This window comes from Cottoperca gobio, chromosome 1 (genome assembly GCF_900634415.1).
Source record: "Cottoperca gobio chromosome 1, fCotGob3.1, whole genome shotgun sequence".
Classification (NCBI taxonomy): domain Eukaryota; kingdom Metazoa; phylum Chordata; class Actinopteri; order Perciformes; family Bovichtidae; genus Cottoperca; species Cottoperca gobio.
Window position 1 is genome coordinate 24,155,142 of NC_041355.1, and position 26,385 is coordinate 24,181,526.

Here is a 26,385-nt window from a genome sequence, read left to right on the forward strand (position 1 = left end):
CCACATTTTCCTCAGCCTGTCCTTGTTGTCCCTGAGAAACTAATTAATGTCGCTGAGCTATTCAGCTCAAATGCACCGCTCACTTTACCCAATGCCTGCGAGTCACTAATAGGATATTGTGTGCTGATTCTAGTCTGCTCTCGTCCTGTGCTTACCCGGTGCTGTTAAGGAACGTCATCCCTGTGGTACAACTCCTGGACATGGATGATGGATGGAACCAAAAGGCGGGGGTGCACTTGCCGTCGGTCCGTCTCTCGTAGCCATAATCACTGTGATGATCAGAGCAGACAAAGACAGAAAAAGTTATCCAATCAGAAAGCACGGAGATAACACTGACGGATACAAATATTCCTGAGGCTCTTTGAAAATGAGAAACGCAATATTTCATATTCATATTCGTACTTGTGAAATGACTGATACTACTGACAGACAAATCAATAAAAAGATAATAAAATATCCCATGCTGAAATAGATCACCTTCTCTATTTCAGACGTATTGGATATTGAAATTGCGATACAGAATTAAAAAATATATATATCATTTTGACATTCATTTCACAGAAGTTACTGTGCCTCTTTGGTGCTTTTCAAAAAAAGCCCACAAGTTGTTTGTCCTACAAATTAAAAGGCATAACAGCGCTGTGTCCCCAAAATGATGGGGACAAATTGCCCCAATTAGTGCGACATGCGCACAGATGCAAAAGTGTTGTGATTGTTAATGAAAGCTATTAGGCTTGGTGATTTATGGATTTGATGGTGCTTATTCCAAGAGCTGGCTCACTCAAGAGACCAGATTTGGGACCAAAGCAAGAACAAAAAAAGAAAAACATTAATACTGCTGATGATTAAAAGAAAACAGGATGTGGGAAAACATTCTCTGTAACTGCACTTGTATTACAACGAGTCACTAGCAGCAGCTGCAAAAGCATCTGTGAATTCTCATTCCTATTCAGGAGAAATAAGTTCAGTGTCTGCTAATGAATAAACACACTCGTGTTTTCATTCTTTCTTTGTTGGTGTCTGTATAGGTTATGAAGGCTTAGAATGGCTCACACACACTCACACACACAGATCACTTACTGGTGATGAAGACATCGACACTATGCACTCAAAGATGTCGGCATGCAGAGTAAATACACTGATGTTAAGTGTGCTCTTGATGTACACTATTGTTCCATAATGCAACACTCAACAGATTCTTACCAGAGTGACAAATGGGTATTCCTCCACAAATAAAAAGTCCCCAACAAATGCACTATTTACTGTCCTCCTTGGGTACTTTTGGGCAGCATTTAAACTGAAGCAATTTTAGGTTCATTTAGCCTTGAAACCACTGATTTGAAAGCCATTTTCTAAGGATTTAAATGACATCTTTATTGGGAACCAATTGCTCAGGGCTGAGAATTTCCATCAGCTGTTAAAAAATGTTAATGAAATAGTGGAAGGACTCAAATAATCTTTACAAAACCATGTTGCTGGATCTTGTTTGAAGTTTGTCGTGGAATTCAGCCGATACAAACTCAACTAAAGGGTTGTGAGAAGTGAATCTATTATACTGAAATAAAGATACTTGGTTAAAGAAGTGAGCTCTTTATTGTTGCAAGAAGGGAACAACAGCGTGTCAAGCAGTCTGCAGTGAAGTTCAACGAACAGAGAATACAATTAGACTATATAGTCATCAAGTGGGTGACAATGTTTACAGACAATCGGCTGTGCAACTACGCTCATCCAGCTGATACAAGAGTACAAGCTGACATGACCTAATCGCTGTAAGTAGGGCAAACATAAGATGAGCATATGGAGAATACGACAGTACAAGACAAGATCAAACTTACCATTACAAGTTTTAATGGTTGCAGCATTCCAAAGTGTGTGAGGTCCACCAGCACATCATTTCCTAAACATTGATTTCTTAAATAGCTAAAGAAAGCGTGCACAGTCACATTGGAATCAACTTTGGCCAAGATATCCTGACGTTGGGTCACCACAGTAGTTTAGGACAAGGACCTGTGAAATACCTTGTCAACACCCACATATTTCACACTCCAAGTTCCCTTTTGTAACTCAGGCTTTGCATTATAAATGTGTAGTCTCCAACACTGATGACATCATGAGGTTTATTTTCTCACATTGTAAAAAGCTTCCTCTAGAGTCACACAATACTGACATTATACAACTGTTTTCCCAGGCTGAGTATTATTCTCTCTTGACTTGTGAATTGACTTTGCTTTGTGAGCAGATGAAAGCAAAGCTACTGAAAAGGCACGGTTAAAAAAGAAAAGCACACTCACCATTCAAAGTCAGCCTCTGTGCAGTCACAGGGGCCCGACGTCAGCGACACAGAGTAGGACTTTCCCATAACGCACCTGGACGTGGGTTTCAGCTTCCGGTAGATTCTTTTCACTCCCATGAGGCACGGCTCGCCCTGCGGGCCCGATTTCAGTAGAGAACCGAGAGGAGAGAGTTTAAAGAATGAGCTGCTTTTGTAACTTGCCACCATAAATAATTTACACAATGCAACCAACCATGTGTGCATCACTCTGTGTGTGAAAAGCACTGTTGCCTTGCTTAACTTCAGAGCGTTGTGCATTCCTGTTCAGCGGATATTTACGGCATTGTGCTGTGTGGTGTGTTAAACTCAACAACTGTTTTTGAGTTGCAAATGCCACACTGGAGAATGTGCTGCTTGAGTTCGTTTTGAGAGATTATTTTTGTGGTATTGAGATGAACGAATAAGAAAGAGCTTCAGTCGAGAAAGCTGCCAGCACCCAATCCAATTTTAGCCATGTATATATGCGTGGAAAGCGAATATAAAATCAGTTGGAGTATTCAAAAGATGAGAAGTTCACACCAGCCTGTTTCACTGCATCCTCCATCGCCTCTTTTTGTGACCAGAACATCCTGTCTTTGTGCATTAGGTGTCAGTAGTGAGATGCTTGAAATAGACTCCCAGCTCCTGAAAATGTCATTCATTTACAAACACTGTCCTCCGTTTGGACGTAAAGCTCAGTTTCCTCTTGCAGCAGACTTACAGCTCCTCTACATTTGGGTAAGTTAGCCCTGTAATTGGCTTGGACTCTTGTCATCTTCCGTGCTATATGTTTTGATCATGAGCCTGCTCTGAGCATATGGGTGTCTAAACCAATTACAGAACGAGGCCCATGAATGAAGTCACGCTCCAGTCTCTGGCTCGGCTCCAGGCCAGGTTGAAGGGTTTTAGGCATGTTTAATGTATGCAGGGGGTTTGACTCGGTTGACTCAGAGCATCAGCAGGAACGTCTGAAGAATCTGCATAAGTGTTCTGGGAACTGAGAGATGTCCAGCTGTAGTCCACTCACTACACAGCCAGGCTAAAAGCAGCCAGTGATCACACATTACCCTGAGGCTGAAGCCTGCCGTTTGATCAAGCTAAACCCTGTATCAACCAAACCTTATAAGACCAGCTCCACAGACTAGATCATATTATTTCCCATGAAGGAATTTACATTTTTATTTTGGAATAATGGCTCATTAAGTCAAAACTTTAATCCTCTTTAGGGATTTATTCAGGCTGCATTCAAGTGAATGCTGCTGACATTGGACACATAGTGTCTGATGTCACTCCCCATGTGTTACAGAGAGCACTATTTACTTTCTGCTTTTTTATTTGAGTGTCCAACTTCTTTGCGCATATAGTAACGTCAAACAATCCCACCATGGAACAGAAGATGATGTGTGTATAGCATTACTGTGTGTATTGCTTTGCTGTTGATATATGGTATATGTATGTGTGTCTGGAATCTCAATGTATTGCTCAAAGGAGAGGAACTACTGAGTATCTATTATATAAGGAATAATTAATATATGAACAAAGGAGTGGTTTTGGTCACAGTTTAAGTTATGCAGCACTTTGCACAGGGGGTCTAAGGGGTGAGGGGGTCCCTAAACCAGAGCCTCTGTTTGGAGTTATGGTCATTAACATTTCCTGTTGGAAAGTCAAAGACTCGTCCTGATCGCTTTTTTGATATTGAGCATCTGCCTTTTTGATCGGTTAATCACTTTTATTATATTTATTTTACTTTAAGAACAATTAAAATACAAAGAAAATAGTCAGTCAGTGTGGATCTGCTGCGGAAGAAATCTTTGCAAAAAAGTCAGCAAAGTCTCCTTTCATCTGCAACATGAACACAATATTTGAGCTCCAGAGCAGTAACAGTTCGGCTGTACCTGCAAAATGTCACTGAAACAGACATAATGACCACTGGCCTCTGGGGGTCTGCCGCTACGTACACGGGCCTTTTGCACATTTGTGCCCAGGGGTCATCAAAAATTAATTGTGATATAAAATAAATAATTACGTTCAAAGCATGTTGGCCGTTAAGAGCTAAGTGAATTCCATCTGAGCTTTAAATTGTCAGAAACACTTAGAAGGACGTGTGATAGAAAAAGAGTCTTTATTTCTGTGCTGGCATGTACTGTACCTGGTTGAGGAGGTGCCACGTCTGATAGTCCGCCTCGGTACACCTCTTGTTGAAGATGGACCTGAAGTCTATTTTCACCAGCTGCCACTCCGAGCGATGACTGACGTGGCCGAATATCCTGGAAAATAGCCACGCATGGTGCTGCTTGTTATATACGGAACATGCTGCAGATCATGACCAGCAGAGTTAGTGTTGGCTGCTGATATACTACATTCTTCTTCGTGTGAACACAATCTACAAAAGGACCAAAACTAACAATGACTGGATCGTACCAATAAGATTTATCTTAATCCTCTGTGCCATAGAGCTTCATTGTTAATGAAACGCTAATAAAAAACACACACACACACACACACACACACACACACACACACACACACACACTGTAGTCAATATATTTTGATGCCATGCACACCATCCTGGTACCATAAATACTGACGAGGGCACCAAATGTGCATCGATCCGCAGTTGAAAAGAGTTCCAAACAAACTCACTTTGTACTCCCAGTGGTGTAATTCTCAAGTGCTGTACTTGGAACACATTTACAGTACTTGGACTTAACTTGAGTTTATTATGTATAGGTCTCAGAGGGAATTATTGTACTTCTTACTATTATTATGACAGCTTTAGTTACTAATAAACAGTGACGGGGGACATTTTTCTGGATGGAGTACTAGTACTATTAATACCTTAAGTACATTTTCCTGATTATACTTAATGTTAAGTATAAGTAAAATGTTCAGTGTTTTACAGTGTAGTAATTCAAGTATGTAAGAAGTTAAAGTCAGAAGATGGAATATAATGCCCAAACTGGCATTTTTACACTTTTTGTATAGTTAGTTTGAACTAAAATGGTATATTTCTTCTAAAACTTAATATTCAAAATGAATATCCATATATTCCAATGGTCAAAAATAAAACAGAATCCAAGGTTATGAAATTAACCAGATAAATATTCCATCTCCAGCTAAATTGAGTGGGTGTTTTCAGCTCTGACCCCCCTCACTATTTGAACTACAACATATTTATCACAATCAATCTGTCAATTAGCTCCCGAGGCAGCCGGCCATGACAGGCACTTACTGTAAAAATTAGTACAAATTGATAAGAAAACAGTGCATGATAGTCTTATGAAAACTAATGTGGTGTCTGCCAGCTGAGAGGCTCTGTTGCTCCAGAACTATTCTTAGTGCAAAGCTGCCAGCATTGTCTTTACACTGCTCCTTTATTCTGTTCTCATCGGGAATATTGCTGCGCAGTTTCCTATTCTCTCTCCCCCTCTGTCTCTCTGGCTGCAAGCTTTCACTCTCCTGTAGAGCTGACTACAGAGCCGACTGTCACGTATGGCAGGTGTCTTGAAACATTGATGTAATGGCTGTGCAAACCCTTTCGTAACACATCCCAAAGTCCTAAATCTCTGCTGCAATATGGGAGTAGTGCTGTGTCATACCATATGCACGCACACCAGCTCTGGGCTATTATTCTAATATAAAATGTGAACGAACACAAAAGGAATCTTCATAAATCTGGATTCCAGGGACACGGTGAATGACACTAACTACTCTATCCACTTCTTAATGCTGTTAAAACTTTTTTAGACCAAAGTTTCTTGTCTGTTTTCTCAGGCATTTTTTGATCATTTTCCTTCATGTTCTTCAAATGGACAGTCACGCTGTCGCTGGCTGCCAACGCATTGATCTCCTGTGATCATAATCTGGAGACTGCCAGTTTTGATGTTGGGTAGACCTTGAGAGGAATCTTTTTTTTTCATGAAAAGGAAAACAGGCAGTCAGGAACGCTGAATCGAGCAGGCTTAGATATAGATACATGGGTTAAGGGAGATGATAGCACACACACACACACACACACAGATGCTATGTGTTGCTACTTAGATTTCTCAGTGTGATTGATTGATTTCCACGTTGACAAATGTTTGTCACTCACGTCATGATGAGGGTCTCCTCCCCGGGCTCTCCCAGCACCCCGTCCACGAACAGAGGTGTGTTGGTGAAGCTGTACTTGTTCCACTGTCGTCCTTCATCGAAGCTCAACCTGGGAACACAAACAGCCATTGCACAAGGCACCAAACGCTAACCCCTCCCGAATGTGTGCACAAGCTAATGACCCTGAGAGTTGTCGGACAACTTTATTTCATATTCGGCGCAGGGCTGAGGCGCTGTGCTGAGTGAACACTGATCAGTAGAAGCTCATTATGGCTTCAAACACGTAAAGGTGAAATTGAATGACAATTGCCAAAGAAGACTTTTGTTTGGCTGGTGGGTTTTCTGCTTAGAATAATATCACCCCCTACATCGAAGACAAACTCATTTGCCTTTGTTTGACTAACTTAAGACTCAAGGCTTCCTCTGAGGGAATTAGTCACGCTGTGACAAGTGGCGTCTCTGTCATAATGACTCACCACAGGTGTCGGATGGGAAGCGGAGTGTGTCTTATTGCGACTAAGGCTCCTCCTTGGTCGAGATACAGCACTGCATACTCCTCGTCGAAGATCTGCAGGGACAGAAAGGGAGAGAGCGCTCACTCTGTTTGTTACACGTGTACAGGTCCAACACGTCTGCACACACCCACACTGTATCCTTCAAATAAGCCAACTAATAATACACCAAACAAACACGGTACACATCACGGGTAGAACTTGCTACATCAGCCTCCAAATAATTATTTTTCATTGCCGTGTTTAATTACAAAAAAGCAGAATGGAGTGAGGTAAAGGCCACACACAGGCACTGTATGCAGAGACTGAATCAAATAACTCTTAACATTTCCTTTGATTGTCGGCCTTAAAAAGCTCTGGTTTAAAAGGTTATATGAAACTATGATCAGGACGAGTGAGTGAGGAGGATCATTTCAGTGAGGATTAGCCAGCTCCTTGTGCTCCATATGGTGAGTGGCTGTGATTCAATTGTGCACATCATTAGAAAAATGAATTATAAGGGGAGAGTCTTTAATATTGAAAATATTCGAACTGTAATAAAAATGTATAATGGCTTAGAATCGAGTGTGTATATATAAATATAGGTTTATGTATATGTATATTAGCTGTATACATCTGAGTTGTTGTGTTGTGATTACAAAAATCGGCACTCAAATGTAAAGTGTAAAGGTGGATGATGTTTCCACAAATATTTCCAAAATATCATCTTTTAAAAAAATACGCAGCATCATCAGATTTATAGTAAAGAGACATTATTCCAACAAAAAAAGCACCATCACCTGTCTCCACGTGTTTCCTGCATCCGAGGCGACGAACACGCTGACGTTGCTGCTGCTCAGCTCTGAGCCGATGGATCCTGGAGGTGAAGCGGCAGACAGAAGACATACTACAGTGAGTGTTTCAGGTGGGGTATTGTTTCATGCAGACACAGGAAAATATACATTTTTGAGCTCAAATCAATCCAAAATGTTATAAAGAGTTTTTAGAGCAGCAGTGGTAATACAGCAGGGGGCTCCCACCTGCAGCTGCAGACTGGAGCTGTAATTAGAGTGCTCCAGAAACTCCACTGTGCATTGCGACATTTGCCCAAACCCTTAAATTAACTAATAAATCCAGATTACTGTTTTCATCTTTCAGCAGTTCTGACCATATTAAGACAAGCTTTCCTAACGCTGTGCAGACTGCTGTGATTGTGTTCATTTAGCCTGTAATTGGTGCCAGGTGGTTAAATGCGAGGGAGAAAAGTACTGTAAGTGTTTCAGTGGCATGGTTGTCCCCTTGTGGGAAACGGTTTGTTTTACAACCCATACATTTAGAGAGTGACCGAACACCAGCTGAAAATCTCCATTTTTCTGACCTCCAGAGGATGATGTTCTCACCTTACTGCAGTGATGTAGAGGTATGTGTAGACATGTGCAACACACCACAGTTGTGTGCTTGACAAGTAAAATATTCTATAAAGTGTTTATCTTGAACGTAAAAAAAATGCATTAAATATATTGCATTTAAACACATCTTTTTTCTCCAGTGTCCCTGACTGTCTACACCAGACACACAGTGTTCCTGCTGTCATCCACACGGGTTAGGGTCAGGGTACACAGGGCACACATTGCCTTGCGTTTCAGTACTCAGTGTGTCTGTTTTACCAACTGACAACAGTGATTCTAGTCCCGGGAGTCTCACACCTTCACTTTGGGCCAACATAGTGGTTCATGTTTGAACTACAACCTTAGGGGAATAGCAGAAGTGGTGAAGGTAGTGGAGAGCGGAAGGGAGTTTATTCTGGTTTGGTGTTGGTTGATGATGGCCTCCCGAACCATATTCTGTTGTTCTCTTTTAAACATTTGTTGTTACTTTTGCTATGCAACTAAACTACTTTTTCAAAACCAAAAACGTACAACTGAGATCTTACTTTTGGCCATTATTTGGCCTTTTTAACGCACTGGATACCCCTTTACCCCTTTGGCCAACGTTATTAATTCAAACAGAAGTACTTGGTTAGGTTAAGCTGAGCTGTTGGTCTTGCAATGTCTAATGTGACTGTATCTCTAGAATTGACTTGAGTTGGTGAGTAAGTAAGCGTCGGGAACGATGGCCACAACTACCAAATTTAGCCCAGGATGTAAAAGTTTGTTTTCTTGTTGGTTATTTTACAAGCTGAAACAATACCAGATTTCACCTTGAACTGTTCATTTTGTAGCTTCGATAATGACAGAGATCAAACACAATCAGACGATTGTTTTATTCCCACATCCGTAAAAAGCCTGTTTGATTTAAAATGTTTCACAAAGGTCCAGACACCTTCTCCAGACACCCGAAGCGTGTGCTGATGTGTTTTTGACAGTGCCGGTCCATGCGGGAGTAAATATCACTGAGGTGTGAATACACCTGAGGAGCTGCTGGTCTCATATTCCTCAATTTCTTTGTTTTCTCTCCACTGAGTCAATGAGAGTCTTTGCTTTCTCTCCTGTGTTCTCAGAAACAAGGATGAGAGCATCCTTGTTCCTGAGGGCTAAAACACGAGGATTATATAGTTTTTCGTTCTGTCATTTGCCCCTGCTCAAAGGTGAGGTGACACATGTATGTTGTCAGGGAGTCATATCCTGATGCTGAACAGGGTTAGGGTTAGGGTTAGTAAAAAGCTAAAACCTGCAAACAGCCAAATGCAATTAGATAGAAAAACGCCGCGATGAGACCTCCAGTGCCGTTTTGGAAACATCACTGCACTGAAATGTTGAGGGCCAAGATTTCCAACTAACTGAAAGAGGCACATTTCTTTGGCTTTGTCTGTCTAAGTGATTTCCGTGGTCTTTGTCTCTTCGAGTTAGCATGATACTATCTACTGCGTCCATGGATGGAGAAAAGAAACTTAATTGTGAATGTCATTGCCACTAAAAACAAAACTTGGGAAATACCAGATGGATCTTTCTGTGTCTCCTTTGTTGTCTTGTGATGGATTCAATTAAAGCAAACCATACAATAAAGCATTTCAACAGCTCCATTGGATGCATTGGCTTAACATTCTTTTAGAATTTGACTTCTGCTGTATGTGTAACTTATTTTTTAATTGTAAAATTCAAGTCTGTTTTAATCCAGTGGCTTCAAAAGCACAAACACAGCTGTGAGCACCTGGTAGAGAATGCATCTATTAATTACTTTGTACTAATCAAAACAAAAAGCTCATTAAGGGTTTCAACGGGGGGGGTTCTTTTTTAGAGAAAAAACCCTCCAAGTAGACAGAGAAAAGAGAAACAACATGTTACTCAAAAGAGATTCCCTCTCACCCACCTGACGCGACAATGATTCCTGGCGCTGAGTCCCTGCTGGCTATGTTTCCAGATGTGTAGGGATTTGCAGACACGTGAAGATGAAGATGTAATGAACAGTAGGGCTGCAGAAAAAAATCACAGAGTCTGTTATCAAAACTAAAAACCTTCAAAAGACGCCTCTGAATAAAACAGCTGTTGCATCAACTGGATGCACAACCCCCCCAAGTCACACGTTTTTATCACAAACACCATTTCCCTATTGGCGGGTTTCACCATTCCTTTTGATTGGGTTAACCTTTAGCGACACAATTCTCATTACGACCCGGCAAAATGCCAGTAGTGCAGGCCATGTTGTGACGGGCTGTTTAGAGGTTTATTAAAACTCTGACATTTCCTGACAAATGACTGTATAATATGTGTGGAAGGTGAGGCATGACACACAATCACTAATTGGTTTATCAAAAAGGGTGATTTCTTTTTATATAAAGTCACGTTAAGAGAAGATGAGCTAGTGCAGATGATGTGTGCAGCCGTGACACAAATCATCAAATCTACACTGGCACGTCTTAGTCTGGCTTCTTTCTCATTCAAGCATTAGGAGGGTGATAGCAGAGAACGTGCTTCATCAACAAACACCAAATCTGTAGTTAAACAGATACGCACTTATATTAGTTACTTTAAATTGGCTTTTGAGTGAAAACTTGACTAGACGAGACCACAAGAAGCTCCCAACTTTCAGAGGCTTTCAGGAAGAAAAAAAGCGTTTGCTTTTCTGTTTGACACCTCTTTGTCTTTGTTGCTTAAATGGGAGGTCAGCTTATTGGACTGAATCAAAATGTCTGACCTTTCAGCTCAGCAGCCTCAGAGCACTCAGCTTTGACGGGCGCTGCTCTTTCTAAACTCGGCCTCTCATTGCTGCTGGGATCAGTCAACTCCTGTCAAGGCGTCTCTTTGATGGAAGCGCACACATACAAAAACACGAATGAACGCAGCGCGCTCGCAGATACGCAGACACTCACGAGCACACAGTGAATGCTGTTGCCCCTCAGGTCTTTGCTCGGGGCCTGCAGTAGCCTCCAGTCTCTGCCTCTGTTGTAGGTGATGTGCGTCTTCACTTGGTTATCCGTCCTTTTGTTGGCTAGGAACATCCCCTTTATTCCCGCTACCTGTGAAATTAGAAAGAAATGAAAAACAGACGCAGACTTCACATGTCTAAAGGATATTAAGCAATTCTGTATCTTCGAGTTGCAGAAAATCACATCACACCCACACACGCTTACCTCTTCTGTATTCCCAACTAAACCAAACACTGAGTGGGAAATGATTGACTGTTGGGGGACTTCTTAGTAATCAATGTGTGTCTCAAATGAATCTGACTGCTTGTTGGAGGCCCACAGGAATAGGTTAGGGATACTGAATTGAGTCAGTGACAGTTGCATCAGGTGATGAAACTCCACTTTAGTAATTGACAGATACTTCAACCTCCCTGGGAGGAGAGATTTAGCATATCCTACGTTTTGGGTGGCGACCTCAATCAAAACAGTGGATTTGATTTGATCACCGAGGCCATAGCAAGACACGAGCAGCATCAACAACAGCTTAATTATTGGATTCAGAGATATAGTTTCAGCCTACGCTCGGTGCGGCTATGTCTTTAAAAACCGTACCTGAGTAGCTGAGTAGCTGAGTACCTGAGTACCTGAGTAGCTGAGTACCTGAGTACCTGAGTACCTGAATACCTGAGTATCAGAGCCTGAATATTTGCCCCTAACACACGTTTTTTTCCTTTTTGGATTAGGTGCATTTTGTGAAGTAATATCTGCAGTTATTCATCAAAGAATGAAATAATCTCAGCCTCCCAAAAATCTATATCCCTGGCACAATCCCCTCGTGCTTTTGTTGATGTCAGCACTTTGAAGCTGCTTCGTATTCACACAATGTGCTCTGAAGACTGTAGGCTTACAGCAGCAGGGGTTGTTTCCAAAATGACAAAACAAGTACATTTCATCATCTCTGCCTCCTAGCACTAAAATATTGATCAGTGTTCATATTAAACCTGTGGGCTGAGCACCCATCAAGCAGGCTTTTATTTGATACTGTTATTTAAATAGAATTAATTTGCCAAAATGAATACAGCAGACGTGGTGGTGGGCCTCACGTACAGCATATCAATCGAAAACTAAAGCAGAATCTACTTCAAGCACCGTACCCGACGTACAGGTACGGGTTGCCATGTCGATGTTTGTTTACCTCATAGAGGTCGACCATGACGTTGCCCTCGGGGCCCATGCTGCTGACCACGTTCCCCAGAGCCAGGGTGTAGTAGACCCCCGACGTGTCCGACACGTACAGGTTGTAGGTTTCGTTCTGGTTCCACTCCTGTACGGCTGCAACTACACGGTTTTCATCCGTACTGATCACATGCAGGTCCTGGCAGAGAGGCAAAGTATGGGATTATAATCATACATAATATAACTCTCTTTTATATTTCTTCTTAATGTTCCCCTTTATCCTGGCTTTGTTTTTAAGTACAGGCTGTGTGTGGCCTTTTTTTATTTGACTTTATTTGTGTGCTGTGGTGTAATGAGAAGTGTTTCTTGTTTTAAAGAGAGATAGTTGGTTTTGTTATATGTTATTTCAACAGGAAATGTAATGATTTGGCATGTAGTAATAGGACAAATATATCATTACAACATGAAACATATCTTGTTATGTTATGAATCTCATTTAAATGAGACTTGTTCTTGATATAACGGGACACTTATTGTATTTTCAACATAGAATACATTTTTACTTTGAATAAAAGGCAAACATCTTCTTCTAAACATGATCCTTTCACATTTTCTTTTTTCTAAAATAAACAGAATAAAGAGCAGCTAACCTGAATAAAGTCTACTTTGTATTTGTGGAGATTTTAATTATCTTATTACAATCAAACGCACAATCTCTTGTCTTCAATGAGAAATATACAAACTTTTAGATTGTATACTGTTTTCAGCCCCCTGCTGGGCTTAATCATAGTCAATAATCAGAATAACATCATCTTCTGTGGAGACACATTCTAACTAAGAGGATACTACAAGCGTTAACACTAACATGTCAGGCTTTAATTGGGCAGAGATTATGCAGCTGAGGCCATGCTGTTTGGTTGTGTGCTTCATCTACCTCTGACTGTGCCAATAACACCTTGCAGTGAGCCGACAGCAACCGAGGCGCCTAGGGCTTGATTGAATAAAACATGTCTAATTGTCAATGGGGACGTGACAAGCGAAGCCATGCGCACATGGAGCAGCACGGAATAACAATTGTGGAAGCACTGTGAGAGTTACTTTTGGCCTTGATTTGCCCATAAATAACAGAGAGAGTGAGTGTCACGCAGAGCCAGCGATGAAGTGACGCCTTACTGCAACTTTAGCCCACATACCAAACAGAGCATTGAACGCAGATAACTTCCACCAACTGCAGCACTACTCACTACATTTGACATTTGTATCTTATATTTTTGGTGACCCATGATACAATCTGGATTATTACGGTCTTTTTATTCAGCCGGTATATTTACCTTGGGCAGTGTGTACTTGGGCAGCTTCATTGGTGTGAAGACATCTCTTTTAGCAGACACATAGTAGATTGGCCTTCCTGCGGCTGACACCTTAAAGTGATGAAACCGTTGAGTGAAAACATTTGGGAGACACATAAACAAAACAGACAAAGCATTTTTCTCCACCAAAGGAACACATACATATGCACTAATAACACTTCTCTAAGAATGACCTTGAAAAATGTCCTTACAAAATTCCTTTGTCTCATACATTGTTTTTCACTGAGCACACTGGACAATTACCTACCTGGACAAACACATACTCATCTTGTACCACCAGAGAATTGGGGTCAATGTAGCCGGGGAATGGTTTGCTCTTGTTGGCATCTGTGCAGTTCTGCAGCTTGCAGGTGACATACAGCGCCTCTGTTCCCACACACACACACACACACACACACACACACACACACACACACACACACACACACACACACACACACACACACACACACACACACACACAGAGAGACACAGACACAGACACACCCACACCCACACACACACACAGAGACACAGACACAGACACACCCACACCCACACGCACACACACACACACACACACACACACACACACACACGTCAAGCCATGGCATCAGTAATGGTTTCAGCCAATGAAGAAGGGCAGCCTTCAACCAGAGCCAAGTGGCCACTTTTGGCCTCCTACATTACTCGTGTCAATAAAGTGGTCCCAGTAAGGGAGGAACTGGGCGGAGGGGAAGACGGATGACCAGAGAGGCCAATTGCTTTCTTTGCCTTCAATCGCAGCGCTGGGAGAGGGCCTGTCCCCATATATTAGCCTCTGCCAAATATATGTCGGTTTTGTCCGCAAGCACATGATCAATAGTGATAGTCTCTGGCTGTGTGACCGCGATATCTGACACCACTGATGTTTGCTATGTGTGTTTGTATGATTGTCTTTTCTCTATTGTGTTGGCCTAAAAAAGAGTGTTCTGACAGAAAAGTTGCACTGATACTTTGAAGGCTTTCTTAAAGCTAATTGAGAGGAAATATTACAGTATTTATGAATTAAAGGGGTACTCCAACAAGTGTACTCCAACCCTTACATAGGTAAGTATTCACGTACGTATTCACGTACGTATTCACGTACGTATTCACGTATTCACGTATTCACGTATTCACGTATTCACGTATTCCGTATTCACGTATGTTTAACGTAGCGTAACGTCTGCATATCTTATGAAGCACACGTCGGGTACGTCCGGTAATTTTGAACATGCTCAAAACATCAGCGTTCAACAACGCACCCCAGCGTAACACAGTGAGCTCTTAACGAATACTACTTATACCTTATATCATACATTTCTGCCATACGGATATGTGTGACAGGGCCTTTAGGGGGCTCACAAGACAGATTCAGAAAATATTGGTCAAAACTGAAGTAGAGGCTGAGATATGCTGACTTTCAGTCCCTGGTATGGGTCAAGCTGACAATGCTTGATCCTACATTTCACATAATAATAATAATAATAATAATAATAATAATAATAATAATAATAATAATACAAATTAAAATGAATAATATTAATAATAATAATACATTGAATAATATTTTTTCATGGGTTTTTGGTTTGATGCTGGAAATAAGGCATGTGCTTAATACAAGCTGAAGAGATTTTAAGGTTTTGTTCTACAAGATAAATAACATCAGTAAATACCACATTTGTGAATTTTGAAGCTTTTTACGTGGCTAAATGAGATGACTGTACATTATCACGTCAAATACTAGTCTGCCTCTGGCTTAGTGGTGGTCACATGAACATCAGACTCAGCAATCAAATCAAGTCAACTACCATATATCAACCCACAATATCCCAGTGTTCATTGTCATTCAGTAGGAAGAGTGATATTTCTCTTTACCTACGTGAGCGCCACTGAGCTAAATCACTTGCTTTTAAAAGAATTCTAATATATGCATTACTTTTCTCTCCATTGTCATTGTGTGTCCCCAGACTTGGCCATTTATGCTGTCCCTTTGCATTACCCTTTAGCAGAATTGTCCACACAACTCCCAATTCCTCTCTACTTTAGCACAATGCTCACGATACAGTACAAAGACACGAGAAAATGGAGCGCTGAACTCGGAATTCAATTACTCACGTCCTTCAGAGATGCTGGTTTCCAGGTGAATTAAGCCTGGCTCTTTGTCCAGACCCATTTTCGACCTGAAAGGCAGACACATGTGTTTCAGGAACATCACCACTGGTCTTTTGCCTTCCTGCAGATGCCACCTACAGTAGAGTAGCTGCCATCTGACCTGAAATATTGCACCCCGCAAAGTCATACAAATGTAAAACTAAAGACAGATTAAGACGAGCTCAGGTTAAGACAAAGCAGTTGTGGTGAACATCAGCAGGAATTGCTGTGTCTTTGTCTTCATTGTGGATGGTCATTTAAAGTGTGAGGAAAAAGGACCTGGGGTTTACTGCGTGTTCTAAATGTTTAGAGCCCTCCTTTTCCCCCGGACGGATGGAGGAAGATGTTTCCTGACATCATTAGGAGAGGAAAAGCCATTGATTTTCTCTCTACAGTAGGGATGTCCACAGATGGAATAGCATATAATCATTACGGCATTAAATATGTATTAAAAAGACTGGGGGATCAGAGGAGAAGCAAAGGCAGTACACACAGAGGGAGAACGGGGAGAGACGGGGGAGAGAAAAGAGATAATGTGTCCACAGGTATTCCACACATAAAGAGGAATAAAGGGGGTCTCTGTGAGGAGAATGAGAAGCAGACTCAGTGAGAGACCACCATAGCGTCTAATCATTATACTTATCGTAGTATTGGTGATTTCCCAGATGAAACACAATTGTGAATAGAACAGTCTACTTATCCAAACCACATTTCCATTTCCACTGAATAATCCATTCAGGTACCATGAACAGTGTGCAGGAAGCAAAGATTAACTTTTTGAGTTAGTGGATTTCTCTAGTTTGTATCTGTTTACCACTAAGTGGTGGTAAGCTCAGCTTCTAATTTTCCGGCCTGCAGTATTGTCTCTGTGTGTGTATGTTTGGACAGCTGTGTGGTCTCTGAGGAGACTTGATGTCAGAACAGGTGGAGAGGTTCTTGTAGAGGTCTGTAATGTCATATAGAAAACATTTCACGGCTGCACAGGATAATCTCACAAACCACTTATAGCTGAATGAGTGAATAGAATTTAGAGTGCTGTTTGTTTAACTCGCTGCCTTACACAACTGACCTGCGCTGTGTGACTGAGCACTGCTCAGGTTGACCAAATCGCAAATGAGCTGACGACTCTTCATCTTATTTACATGTTTGGTGGCCACATGTACAGCAGACAAAAGCTCCCTCTGCAGCCTCATTACCAGGGCTACCACCACACCTACCGCACAGTGTGCGTCCCAAAATAGAACTCTGACAGCTTCTGCAGCATCAGCCCTCCAGGCTCCCTTCACTACTGGCTGCCCAGCTTGTTACCACCCTGACAGTTTGTTGAGTCCAACGCTTTTGTTACAGTTAGTTACTGTATAGAGTCCAGACATGCTAGATACCACTAAGTTGGACAGCACTTGTGACCTGATGATGAAAATACCATTTAGCTTAGGGGAAGGACGGGAGAGCAGGGAACAATAATGGTAAATGTAACAGTTAAAAGTTAAGTAAGTAATCATCTGAAAGAATTTAAACATTAAGCGATTGCAGATAGACAGAGATTATTTCAAACTCTGTATACTTTATTTCATCTCAAAGGATAACAATACTCCCAAATGCACTCAAAACTGAATTTGAACACTGTCAGTCATATAATGTAACTGTCTGCCAAAGAGTAAGATCAAGCATGTCAGACACATGAATAATGAAAATCTTAAAAAGCTCTCTGGCTCAGCTGCTCCTCACTTTGTGGAGAGGCAATGATGTAGTCTGTCAAGGACATTTACAATGTCAAAAGTGCTCTTCATTTGATGAGTTCAACATTAGTTTTAGTGATAGTCGTCACGCATTTCTTGTTTCGTAACAACAATGCAACAGTGTGTCTAGAACTGCGTGGAATAGATACAGTATGTCCAAGAATTGACATTGCTTTATATCTTTAAAGATTGTTGTACATTCTCAAAGCTATATGTGGTCAGGAAGTAGACATTCAAAAGTTTTCCAGAGTTTTCTGAACTATGGACAAATCCTATACATGACTAAACCTTTGAACTCAAATGAATCAGAATGGCAGCTTTATAACTTATTCTTTTTATATTGTAAAATCAATTAGTATTAATTATTATTTTTATTTTTATTAAAGGGGCAATGTATAGTTCCGAGCCACCTGCTCAAAAGACATAGGGGGCAGCCTTTCACCTCTACTACTGGGTCCATACTATCTCATCAATTGTTTAAAAAAAAGCTTACTATAGTTTGTTAACCTATGTTTATATACCTTTGTGTCTATATTCCACAAAATAGCTGGAACTCTGAGAGCCGGTCAAAATAACACTTATAATCTATCAACGTTAAATCCAATAAACAAACTACACGGACCATACACAGAACATGGCTGTCGAGCAAGTCAAAGCAGCTGTACTTCTTCTCCCTCTGTACTAGTACTAGTGTCAGGCTGTGACTCACTATCGCCTCTAGAGGCACAAGTGGTATTACAAGATGAGCCGGCGCTAGTCAGTTAGCATGCTAACTTCAGTAGATATCTCTGCAACACAACACATAGAAGGCTCTGACATAACGTCAACCTTACATACCTTCACATTCTGTTGAAAATTATAATTAAAATTCTGGATTTTACACATTGTACCTTTAATGTCTGAACATGCTGTAAGAAAAGCACTAGTCACCTAAGGTAGACTTTTCCTGTTAACATGACAGCTGTTTTTAGTCTGCTAGCTAATAAAAAGTATTGCTGTGAGGTGGCCAAACTGAAACATTTATCATGTGGCTGTTGACTGGTCTGCCTCTCTGCATGCTGCTACAATCGCAGTCAAAGATGGTTTCCTCAAAAAAGAAACTTAACTCTGTATCATTTTAATGTTTGAAAAGGTAAAGATTGAAAGGTTTTGTTTTTCAAAAAGACAAGGAGAGCGGTGAGGTCTCTCTAGAGATTATATCACATTTTCACGTAATTGCGTAGCTGGTTGAGGCAGAGACGTTGAGGTCAGGCATTGACCTTGAGCGGTCAGGGACAAGATAGCCCATTGGTCGGGGGCATAGGACCTGAACAAATCAAGTTAGTGGTACCTCGAGCGAGCAAGACCGCCTGACCAATCCTGGTGGTTGAATGATTGTAACAATCTGCTTGTTCTTTGGTGTCCTGTTTTATGTTGAAGTGTTCACTCCCCCTTGTTATATGTCTAGTGGTACTTCCTGTCTGTGTCTTTACCATCTCCTTCTGATTGTTAATGTGTTCCTCCTGTGTCCATTTACTCTGCCCTTGTGTTTCTGCCTTTCTCCCCAGCCGTGTCTTGTTCCCTCGTTTGGTGTTTGTGTATTTAGCCCTGTCTGCCCCAGTGTGTTTTGTGGGATTGTCATTCATGTTACGTCATGTCCTGCTCGTGTCGTGCTCGTGTCCTACTCGTGTCCTGCTCGTGTCCTGTTCGTGTCCTGCTCGTGTCCTGCTCGTGTCCTGCTCGGTTTGTGTTTGTTTGTTACTTTATATTTTTGTACTTTGTCAGCTTCGGCTTTGTTTTCAATAAAGCTCGTTTTTTGATAACATAGTCGTCCAGTGAACTGCATTTGGGTCCTCACCTTCACCACACCGTGACAATGATGTGCAGGGTCATTTACTTAGAAAGTGTAAATGACCAATAGTTGCAGGTTATTAAACTGGAATGTCCCAGATAAACATGTAAGCTCATCATATAATTGTTTAAAGCTTATAACCCTCAAAGGTTAGAAAGCAGACCACTAGTATTTGGACCGGTGAGCTTGTGGTGTCAGTCTGTACATGTAACATTATCTTGTCGGCAGCAGTTTGTCCTCATTAACGTAAATGAGCTATGTATCTATGTAACTATGTATCTGTTATCAATCACCAATCATAATTCATTTTGAAAAATGTACTATGTATCAAGTATACCACTATTTTACTAAATGTATACAAAAGTGAAAATATTTTATATGTCATATCAGCTCCATATTTGTATCTGATTATTTTCATGTAGAAACATAATACATTATAATATGCTTACGATGTTTAATACTATGTAGGTCACAAATATAGGCCTAGAGTTACATTTTTTTATCAATCAGCCCTGACCTTAATATAACAAAAAACAGTACCGTGTCATAAATTATTGTATATGTAGTTTATCATTTCATATAACTTACAACTTGTTTAACAATGTCCAAATGTCTGTACTTACCAGTAGAAACGATTGGGAGCCACTCTCTCATGAACCACTTGCCACCTCCTCCCAAACTCCACCGAGCTGTAGAGCTGTAGAAAGACAACCAGTAAGTATTCATTCACATACCATCTTAACAGCCAATCAAATTTAACATTTTGTACGACACAAGCCATTTTACTATACACGCGTTAGCCCTCAAAATGATGTGAGTTTGCACAGGACTTTTCTCTGGGTTAGTTTTCATACTTTGATTTACTTACTTGCTGATCCTTTTAACTGCCACAGTGTAACAGGCACTGGGAGACAAACTATTTCACAGTGTCACACACACATACACACACACACACACACACACACACACACATACAGTTCTTTATTTAAATTCACTAAATTAGATTTTAATTTACATAAGATTCAAACACTGCAGATAAATAACATGGCTTAAGGACATTTAAGGATACACGTATTGTCTGCTCTCCCACATGACTACCCATTACTGTAGAAACCTTACAGAGATTATTGCTACATACACAGACACACAATGACCTCCTAGCTAAAAAAAGAAACCATAAAGAAATATTTGCAGGGCGTAGGTAATCCTGCACTAGAGAAATGCTCCTTACTGTTACAAGCCTGTGAATGGGAGGGAGTGATGAGGAGAGGAGCCCAAACGTGGTGGGTGGTCTCAATACAGCCATTGTTCACAAGTCAGTAAATCAGTGCATTGCTCAGATTTAACTACACGACACAGAATGGGCAAAGAATTCATGTGAAAGCTGTGAATGTGCAACTATCCAAACTAATAATTATTATCTGTTTCCATGATTGTGTTTCATTTGATTTAAGTTGAATTTTAGAGGTCAATATTAAAGGTTCAATGTGTAAGATATGCCAGAATTTGAACTTAAAACATTAAAACAAGATTGAAGTGTTGACGATGTGTCAAAGACATCATTGTGTTCCAGAGATATCCTCTGGAGGTGATAGTGAGTCACTGTAGCTGCAGCCTCAGTACAGAGGGAGAAGAAGTACAGCGGCCTGACTCACTTGTAAATATTACAGCCATGTTCTGTGTCATGTGTTATAGTTTGTTTATTGGATTCCATTCAAAGTGGCAGAAACTACAAAACCACCCGCACCACCTCTCTTCATCCTCTTAGCTGCCAGGAGGCTGTTTCTCTGAGTGTATATGTGTCTGCAGCCCCGGGAAACAGCGTAGCTTCAGTTAGCAGTTAGCTGGAGTTCAGCCACAGCACTGGGGAACTGCAGACTCCCTGTTGCTGCTGTTACACCGGTCCAGCAGCCCGCTGTGACTGCAGGGCTGGGGCTTGTTCTGGCTGAGCTCAAGTCTCTTCGGCCTCTCTCCCCCCAAACGGGCTGCTCCCCTAGCAGCGCCGCCACCGGGAAGATGGGATGAATATTTTCTAGTTTCTGCCACTTTAGCTTTTAGTCCAATAAACAAACTAACGTAACGTAACACGGACTACAGCCCCGGTTAACATCAGAGCTCAGTAAACACAGAGGATCAGATCCACTTGAAGATTATCAGACAGCAGAGGCTCTCAGAGTTTCAGCAGTTTGGTTGAATCTTGGTGTTCTTGTACAAACATCACACAGGAGTAAATGCAATACACAATATAAAGAATACATTATAATACAGTAGATATGCCAAACTACTACAACTAAAATATAAACATTAGAGATTGTAGGGACGCAGTTTAGAGGTGAAAGGGTTGGTTCACCAAAGTCACAAAAATATCAAGATACATATCCAATATTTTCTAACTAGTGGTTTCTAGAAATGCCATTAGTTTTGGTTTGATCTTTCCAACTGATATTTCTCCATCCATTCCAATGATTGAGGTGAATATAATTCCATTTGTGGTGCTCACAGCACTGACGAATTGTATATTTTTTTAATCAACAGAAAAAAAGAAAACGTCTTTTTATTGGACCTAATTTTGACTAAAGAAAAATCACCCATGACATTTCTTTCACATCTGGAGATTAATATAAATTTTTTTTTTGTTTTTTTAAAGCTGCACTAATTATTTTTTTCATATCAATGGATCATTGATTATGTGTAATATGAAAAGGTTCAGTGGTGAGGCCAAACCAGCAGAGAATTATCACAGGACCCTGCCGTTCCAATTAATTTTTTTTCCAATGTTGTTTTCTGACCAACATATTTTCTGTTTGATTCTTTCTCACGGCTTTCATCAGCCCCCTCTCCAGATGCAGCTGTTTTCAGCAAAAAGCTCATTTAAACTGACTCTACGCGACCTGCTAAGCACCAAAAAGCAGACAGACAAAGTCGGTGACTAGCAGGTGAACATTGTGTGTTTAGCAGTTTAAGAACAACTTATATTTCTCAGCAGTTAGTAAAGACCAAAACAGAGCTAAAAGGGGGTGAATATTGGATTTTCATGTACGTACATCCACTGGCCAAAAACATGGCCCCAAATTCATGCTAATGTTTCTCTGTGTCTGGTGGTTGTGTAACACTTTATAATGTGATATTTTGTCAGGTCTGTAGTAGTAAACAATACTATGAGCACCACAAACAAAACTCTATTCACCTTTGTTTTATTGAGGTGGAGATAGATATGTCTTAAGTTATGCAAATAAATTACTATATACATGGCTACTGCCTACTATACAAGTAAGTAGTCATTCGTAATAAGTAAATGTTTTTTTTCTCAAAATGTAAATGTTCTGACACTTTAAGATCTGGTTCAGCAAAATTAAAAGTTATCAGTCTAAGTTATGTAGGGCGTACCTTTTGTTTGATAGTTGACAGTAGAGTGATGATAAGAAATGAAGGGAGAGAGACTTGCAACAAATGTCCCTGGCCAGATAACCCTAACCCTAACCCTAACCCAGACAAAAGGGTCTTTTTCGGTCATTGTCGGCGCCCTAACCCCAAGTGCACCAAATAAACAATTTGCAATCTGCCTACGTAGACTGTTGGTTGCTGAACAACTTCACTAATTGACTTACTTGATGTCCTTTAGTCTCCAAACACACCTGCATTCTCTGACAAAGCACAATAACAAATCAGTTTACTGTGGAGCTCACAGCTGGAATTTAATAAGACATAAAATTTCTTTCAGTGTTTCAAGCTGGACTTTATCTCATATAAGCTAAAGCAACCACACATCATCATTTATTAGCAGAACACACAAATGTGATTCTGTTTGTTTTTATTCATTTATTTTCTAATTACATTCATTTAGTCTATCCCAAAGGGTAACGTATTGGCCTGCATTTGAAAAGCATCCATGAAAATCCATCTTAAATCCCATACAAATAATCACCGCCGTCAAAGCAATAATTCTCTTTAATTTTTGCTATTAAAAGAGTTTATCTTTATTGAGTACTTATATTTTGCTGTACTTTTAACATCACAAAAACAAAAGATAAGGGTTATTGCTGACTATAAACTACTATTGCTAATAAGACTTTACATTTCTCTACACTCCTGACATGTGAAGTAAATGTATGTTCCTTCATTGTATTTGCTTCATTGGATTACTCCAAAGTAGGCATATGCTAACTATATATTCAATGTGACTATTACATCTGGTGTGTGTATACTCTCGTGTCAAAAAGGGAGACAGACGTCACGGGTGTTGACATTTCCATGACTTCCATGCCAAGCTGTGCTAAGCAGATGCAAGCGGAAAGGGGTGAGTGTGGGGAGTGGGGGGATGCAGCAAATCATTTTGACTAATTATCCTCCTGCAGCAAGTTAGTATGTAGCCAAGCAAGTGACAGTGAAGAGCCAGAGAGCAGGAGACGGGGGAAGTGAGGGAGTGGAGGGGTCAAAGCAGCCTTTACAACCTCCAAAGCTCTCGCAATCAACAAATGAAGCAGCACTGCCAAAAGGAGGTAAGGAAAGTGAAAGAGAAGCAGTTTTGTGGTGGAGACGATGTGTGCCAGTTAGGGCACGGATAGGGGAGCGGGTGGGTGAGGGAGTCGAAACCTGACATATAGGGAGTGAACACGCAGCATAATTTGTTTCTCAACCACAGCCTGTTTCACTGAAACCTTCACAATAGCCCACAGATCTGTCAAGTTATGCCCTACAGTTGGTCTCAATTCACATCCACAGAGGATGCAGTCTCCACTTCCCTCCACTCAGCCCTCACACATGTTGAAAATAACACTTACATTAGAATGCTGTTTGTTGATTTCAGCTCAGCATTCAATACAATCTCCCCCATGAAACTGATTGGCATACTTGCTCCCCCCTAGGCTTGACTACCACACTGCAACTGGATATTGGACTTCCTCACAAACAGACCTCAGGCAATTCGGATTAGTCGTCACACTTCCTCCACTCTACTGTTGAACACCGGAGCCCCCTAGGGCTGTGTGCTCTGCCCCCTCCTGTTCACGCTGTACATCCACGACTGCAACCGTCGACATGAAAAGAATTCTGTTGTGAAGTTTGCGGATGACACTACGTTCATCGGACAGATTTCAAACAATGATGAGACTTCATAGGATATCAACAATGTTACAGAGTGCTGCTCAGATAACCACTTACTGCTCAACGTCAGCAAAACCCAGGAACTGATCATTGATTTTAGAAAAAAAAGAGTAGAAGACATACACTTCTGTCTCAGTGGAGCTGTGGTGGAGCAAGTGAACAGTTTTAGTTCCTGCGAATCAGCATCACAAACAACTTGACTTGGTCATCACACGTATCCATCCTAGTGAATAAAGCTCAAAAACGACTTTCCTCCGAAGTTCCTCCGCAAAGATCTTGTTAACTTGTACGGAAGAGCAATATAAAGCATCCTGACTGGAAACATTACAACTTGGCATGGTTAGTGCACGGCCCAGGAAAGGAGAACTCTGCAGCGGGAGATTAAAGCTGCCCAGAACATCATTGGTACCGAGCATCAGTGATATTGGGGAGAAGAGATGCCTCAGAAGCCCAATAGATATTAAAGGAGAGTTTGTTTGCTAAATGCTGTAGCATTTATGGACTTTTAACACTGTTGTATAATGAAAATATATATATTGTTTCTTAGACAAAGTAAATGCATTCCTATCATCAGATTTACCTTATATTCAATGTTAACCTCATCATGTAGGGTTATGGTTCCCAATCTAGGGGCTGGGACCCCATAAGGGATCACAACATATATTTGAGGGGGTTGGAGACGATGCACTGGATGAAAAAGCAGCACTGTGTAAATATGTTAGGTCGTATGTATACATGTATTACTGCATTTTAAATACTGAACAGTACAGTTAATGTGCTATGGACATAGTATGCTGTAGATAATTGTATGTAGAATATACATGAATAATTATGCATACAACACAATGAAAGTCTGGATATTTTAGAATTTAGAATTAGAATTTTAGAAACCTTGAATTTAGTCTCTAAGGTACAAGCTCGACCTCTGTACGACTTACAGAAGGTGTAGGTTAGCTTAAGGCTGTTGTTGCTAGTTTTTATCAGAACCTTGTATGTAGCCAGTCAGGAAATAACTGTCTGACATACTGAACTCAGGGCATTCCCTTAATACTGTTGGCTGTTGTGTCTTAACTGACTGCTAGCTAAATCAGTTAGCTTTGGCTAATGTGTCAAGTTGCACGTCAGAGTGTTATTTTAGAGACTTGAGTGAGAACGTCTGATCAAAGTCTGCTTATGTCCGCATAAAGAGGTCGAAATGGATGGATTAGTCAAATAAACACAGGAATGTCATCCAGGAGAATGCTGTTCGTGTCCCGAGTGTAACCAAAATTCAACTTATTAATTTACAAGTTAACTTACGTCACATACCCAATTTATGTAACTTCCATTATTTAACTTAAGTTACGTAACAAACATACTTATTATATCGCAAACCATTATCTTTTACCTAACCGAACCAAGTAGTTATGTTTAAAATCACACCATTAACCTCGCATTTAAAGCTGCTGCTGTAGTCCGGGAGAAACCCTGTGTCCCTTGAAACGTAATTGAGAATGCAGTTTTGTTGCATGGGAACGGAATTTTTAGGAGACAGTGTTACAATAATACTTTTCAGAGAGGGTTGCCTCTATATTTCAAAAATAGAGGCAACTTGAACTTTTTCCATTTCTCTCTGTAGCCTCTTTATTATAACCTAAAGACATGTTATGATGTCTACAGAAAAATGTATGGACATTTGACAAAAAGATGGAAAAGCCCTCTGAGTACTTATCGTCTACACTTATATCGTTTCTAGGTGGGACAAATATTTCTACTGCCGTAGTCTCTCATGAT

General features: G+C 40.7%; 1 protein-coding gene and 1 long non-coding RNA gene across 6 annotated transcripts in view; one reads left to right on the forward strand and one right to left on the reverse strand.

Annotated features, from left to right (window-relative positions):
• The window catches only part of sorcs1 (sortilin-related VPS10 domain containing receptor 1), a 133,296-nt gene that overhangs the window by 16,215 nt on the left and 90,696 nt on the right, over nucleotides 1–26,385 (reverse strand). For all 5 annotated transcript variants that reach the window (XR_003832806.1, XR_003832809.1, XM_029439693.1 and 2 more), the window contains exons 5-17: nucleotides 20,133–20,206; nucleotides 15,904–15,968; nucleotides 14,033–14,151; nucleotides 13,747–13,836; nucleotides 12,435–12,614; nucleotides 11,204–11,350; nucleotides 10,204–10,306; nucleotides 7,695–7,771; nucleotides 6,880–6,971; nucleotides 6,405–6,512; nucleotides 4,461–4,578; nucleotides 2,292–2,425; nucleotides 156–269 (exon numbers count right to left, since the gene is read on the reverse strand). Coding sequence is in view for 3 of the 5 variants with exons in the window: in XM_029439693.1 (XP_029295553.1) it covers nucleotides 156–269; nucleotides 2,292–2,425; nucleotides 4,461–4,578; nucleotides 6,405–6,512; nucleotides 6,880–6,971; nucleotides 7,695–7,771; nucleotides 10,204–10,306; nucleotides 11,204–11,350; nucleotides 12,435–12,614; nucleotides 13,747–13,836; nucleotides 14,033–14,151; nucleotides 15,904–15,968; nucleotides 20,133–20,206 (1,421 nt within the window). In the remaining 2 variants the exon portion in view is untranslated. The remainder of the gene's footprint in view (nucleotides 1–155; nucleotides 270–2,291; nucleotides 2,426–4,460; nucleotides 4,579–6,404; nucleotides 6,513–6,879; nucleotides 6,972–7,694; nucleotides 7,772–10,203; nucleotides 10,307–11,203; nucleotides 11,351–12,434; nucleotides 12,615–13,746; nucleotides 13,837–14,032; nucleotides 14,152–15,903; nucleotides 15,969–20,132; nucleotides 20,207–26,385) is intronic.
• LOC115014432 (uncharacterized) lies at nucleotides 20,138–24,716 on the forward strand. Its single transcript, XR_003832910.1, has 3 exons — nucleotides 20,138–20,223; nucleotides 23,730–24,008; nucleotides 24,375–24,716. It is a non-coding gene; the product is annotated as an uncharacterized LOC115014432 (long non-coding RNA).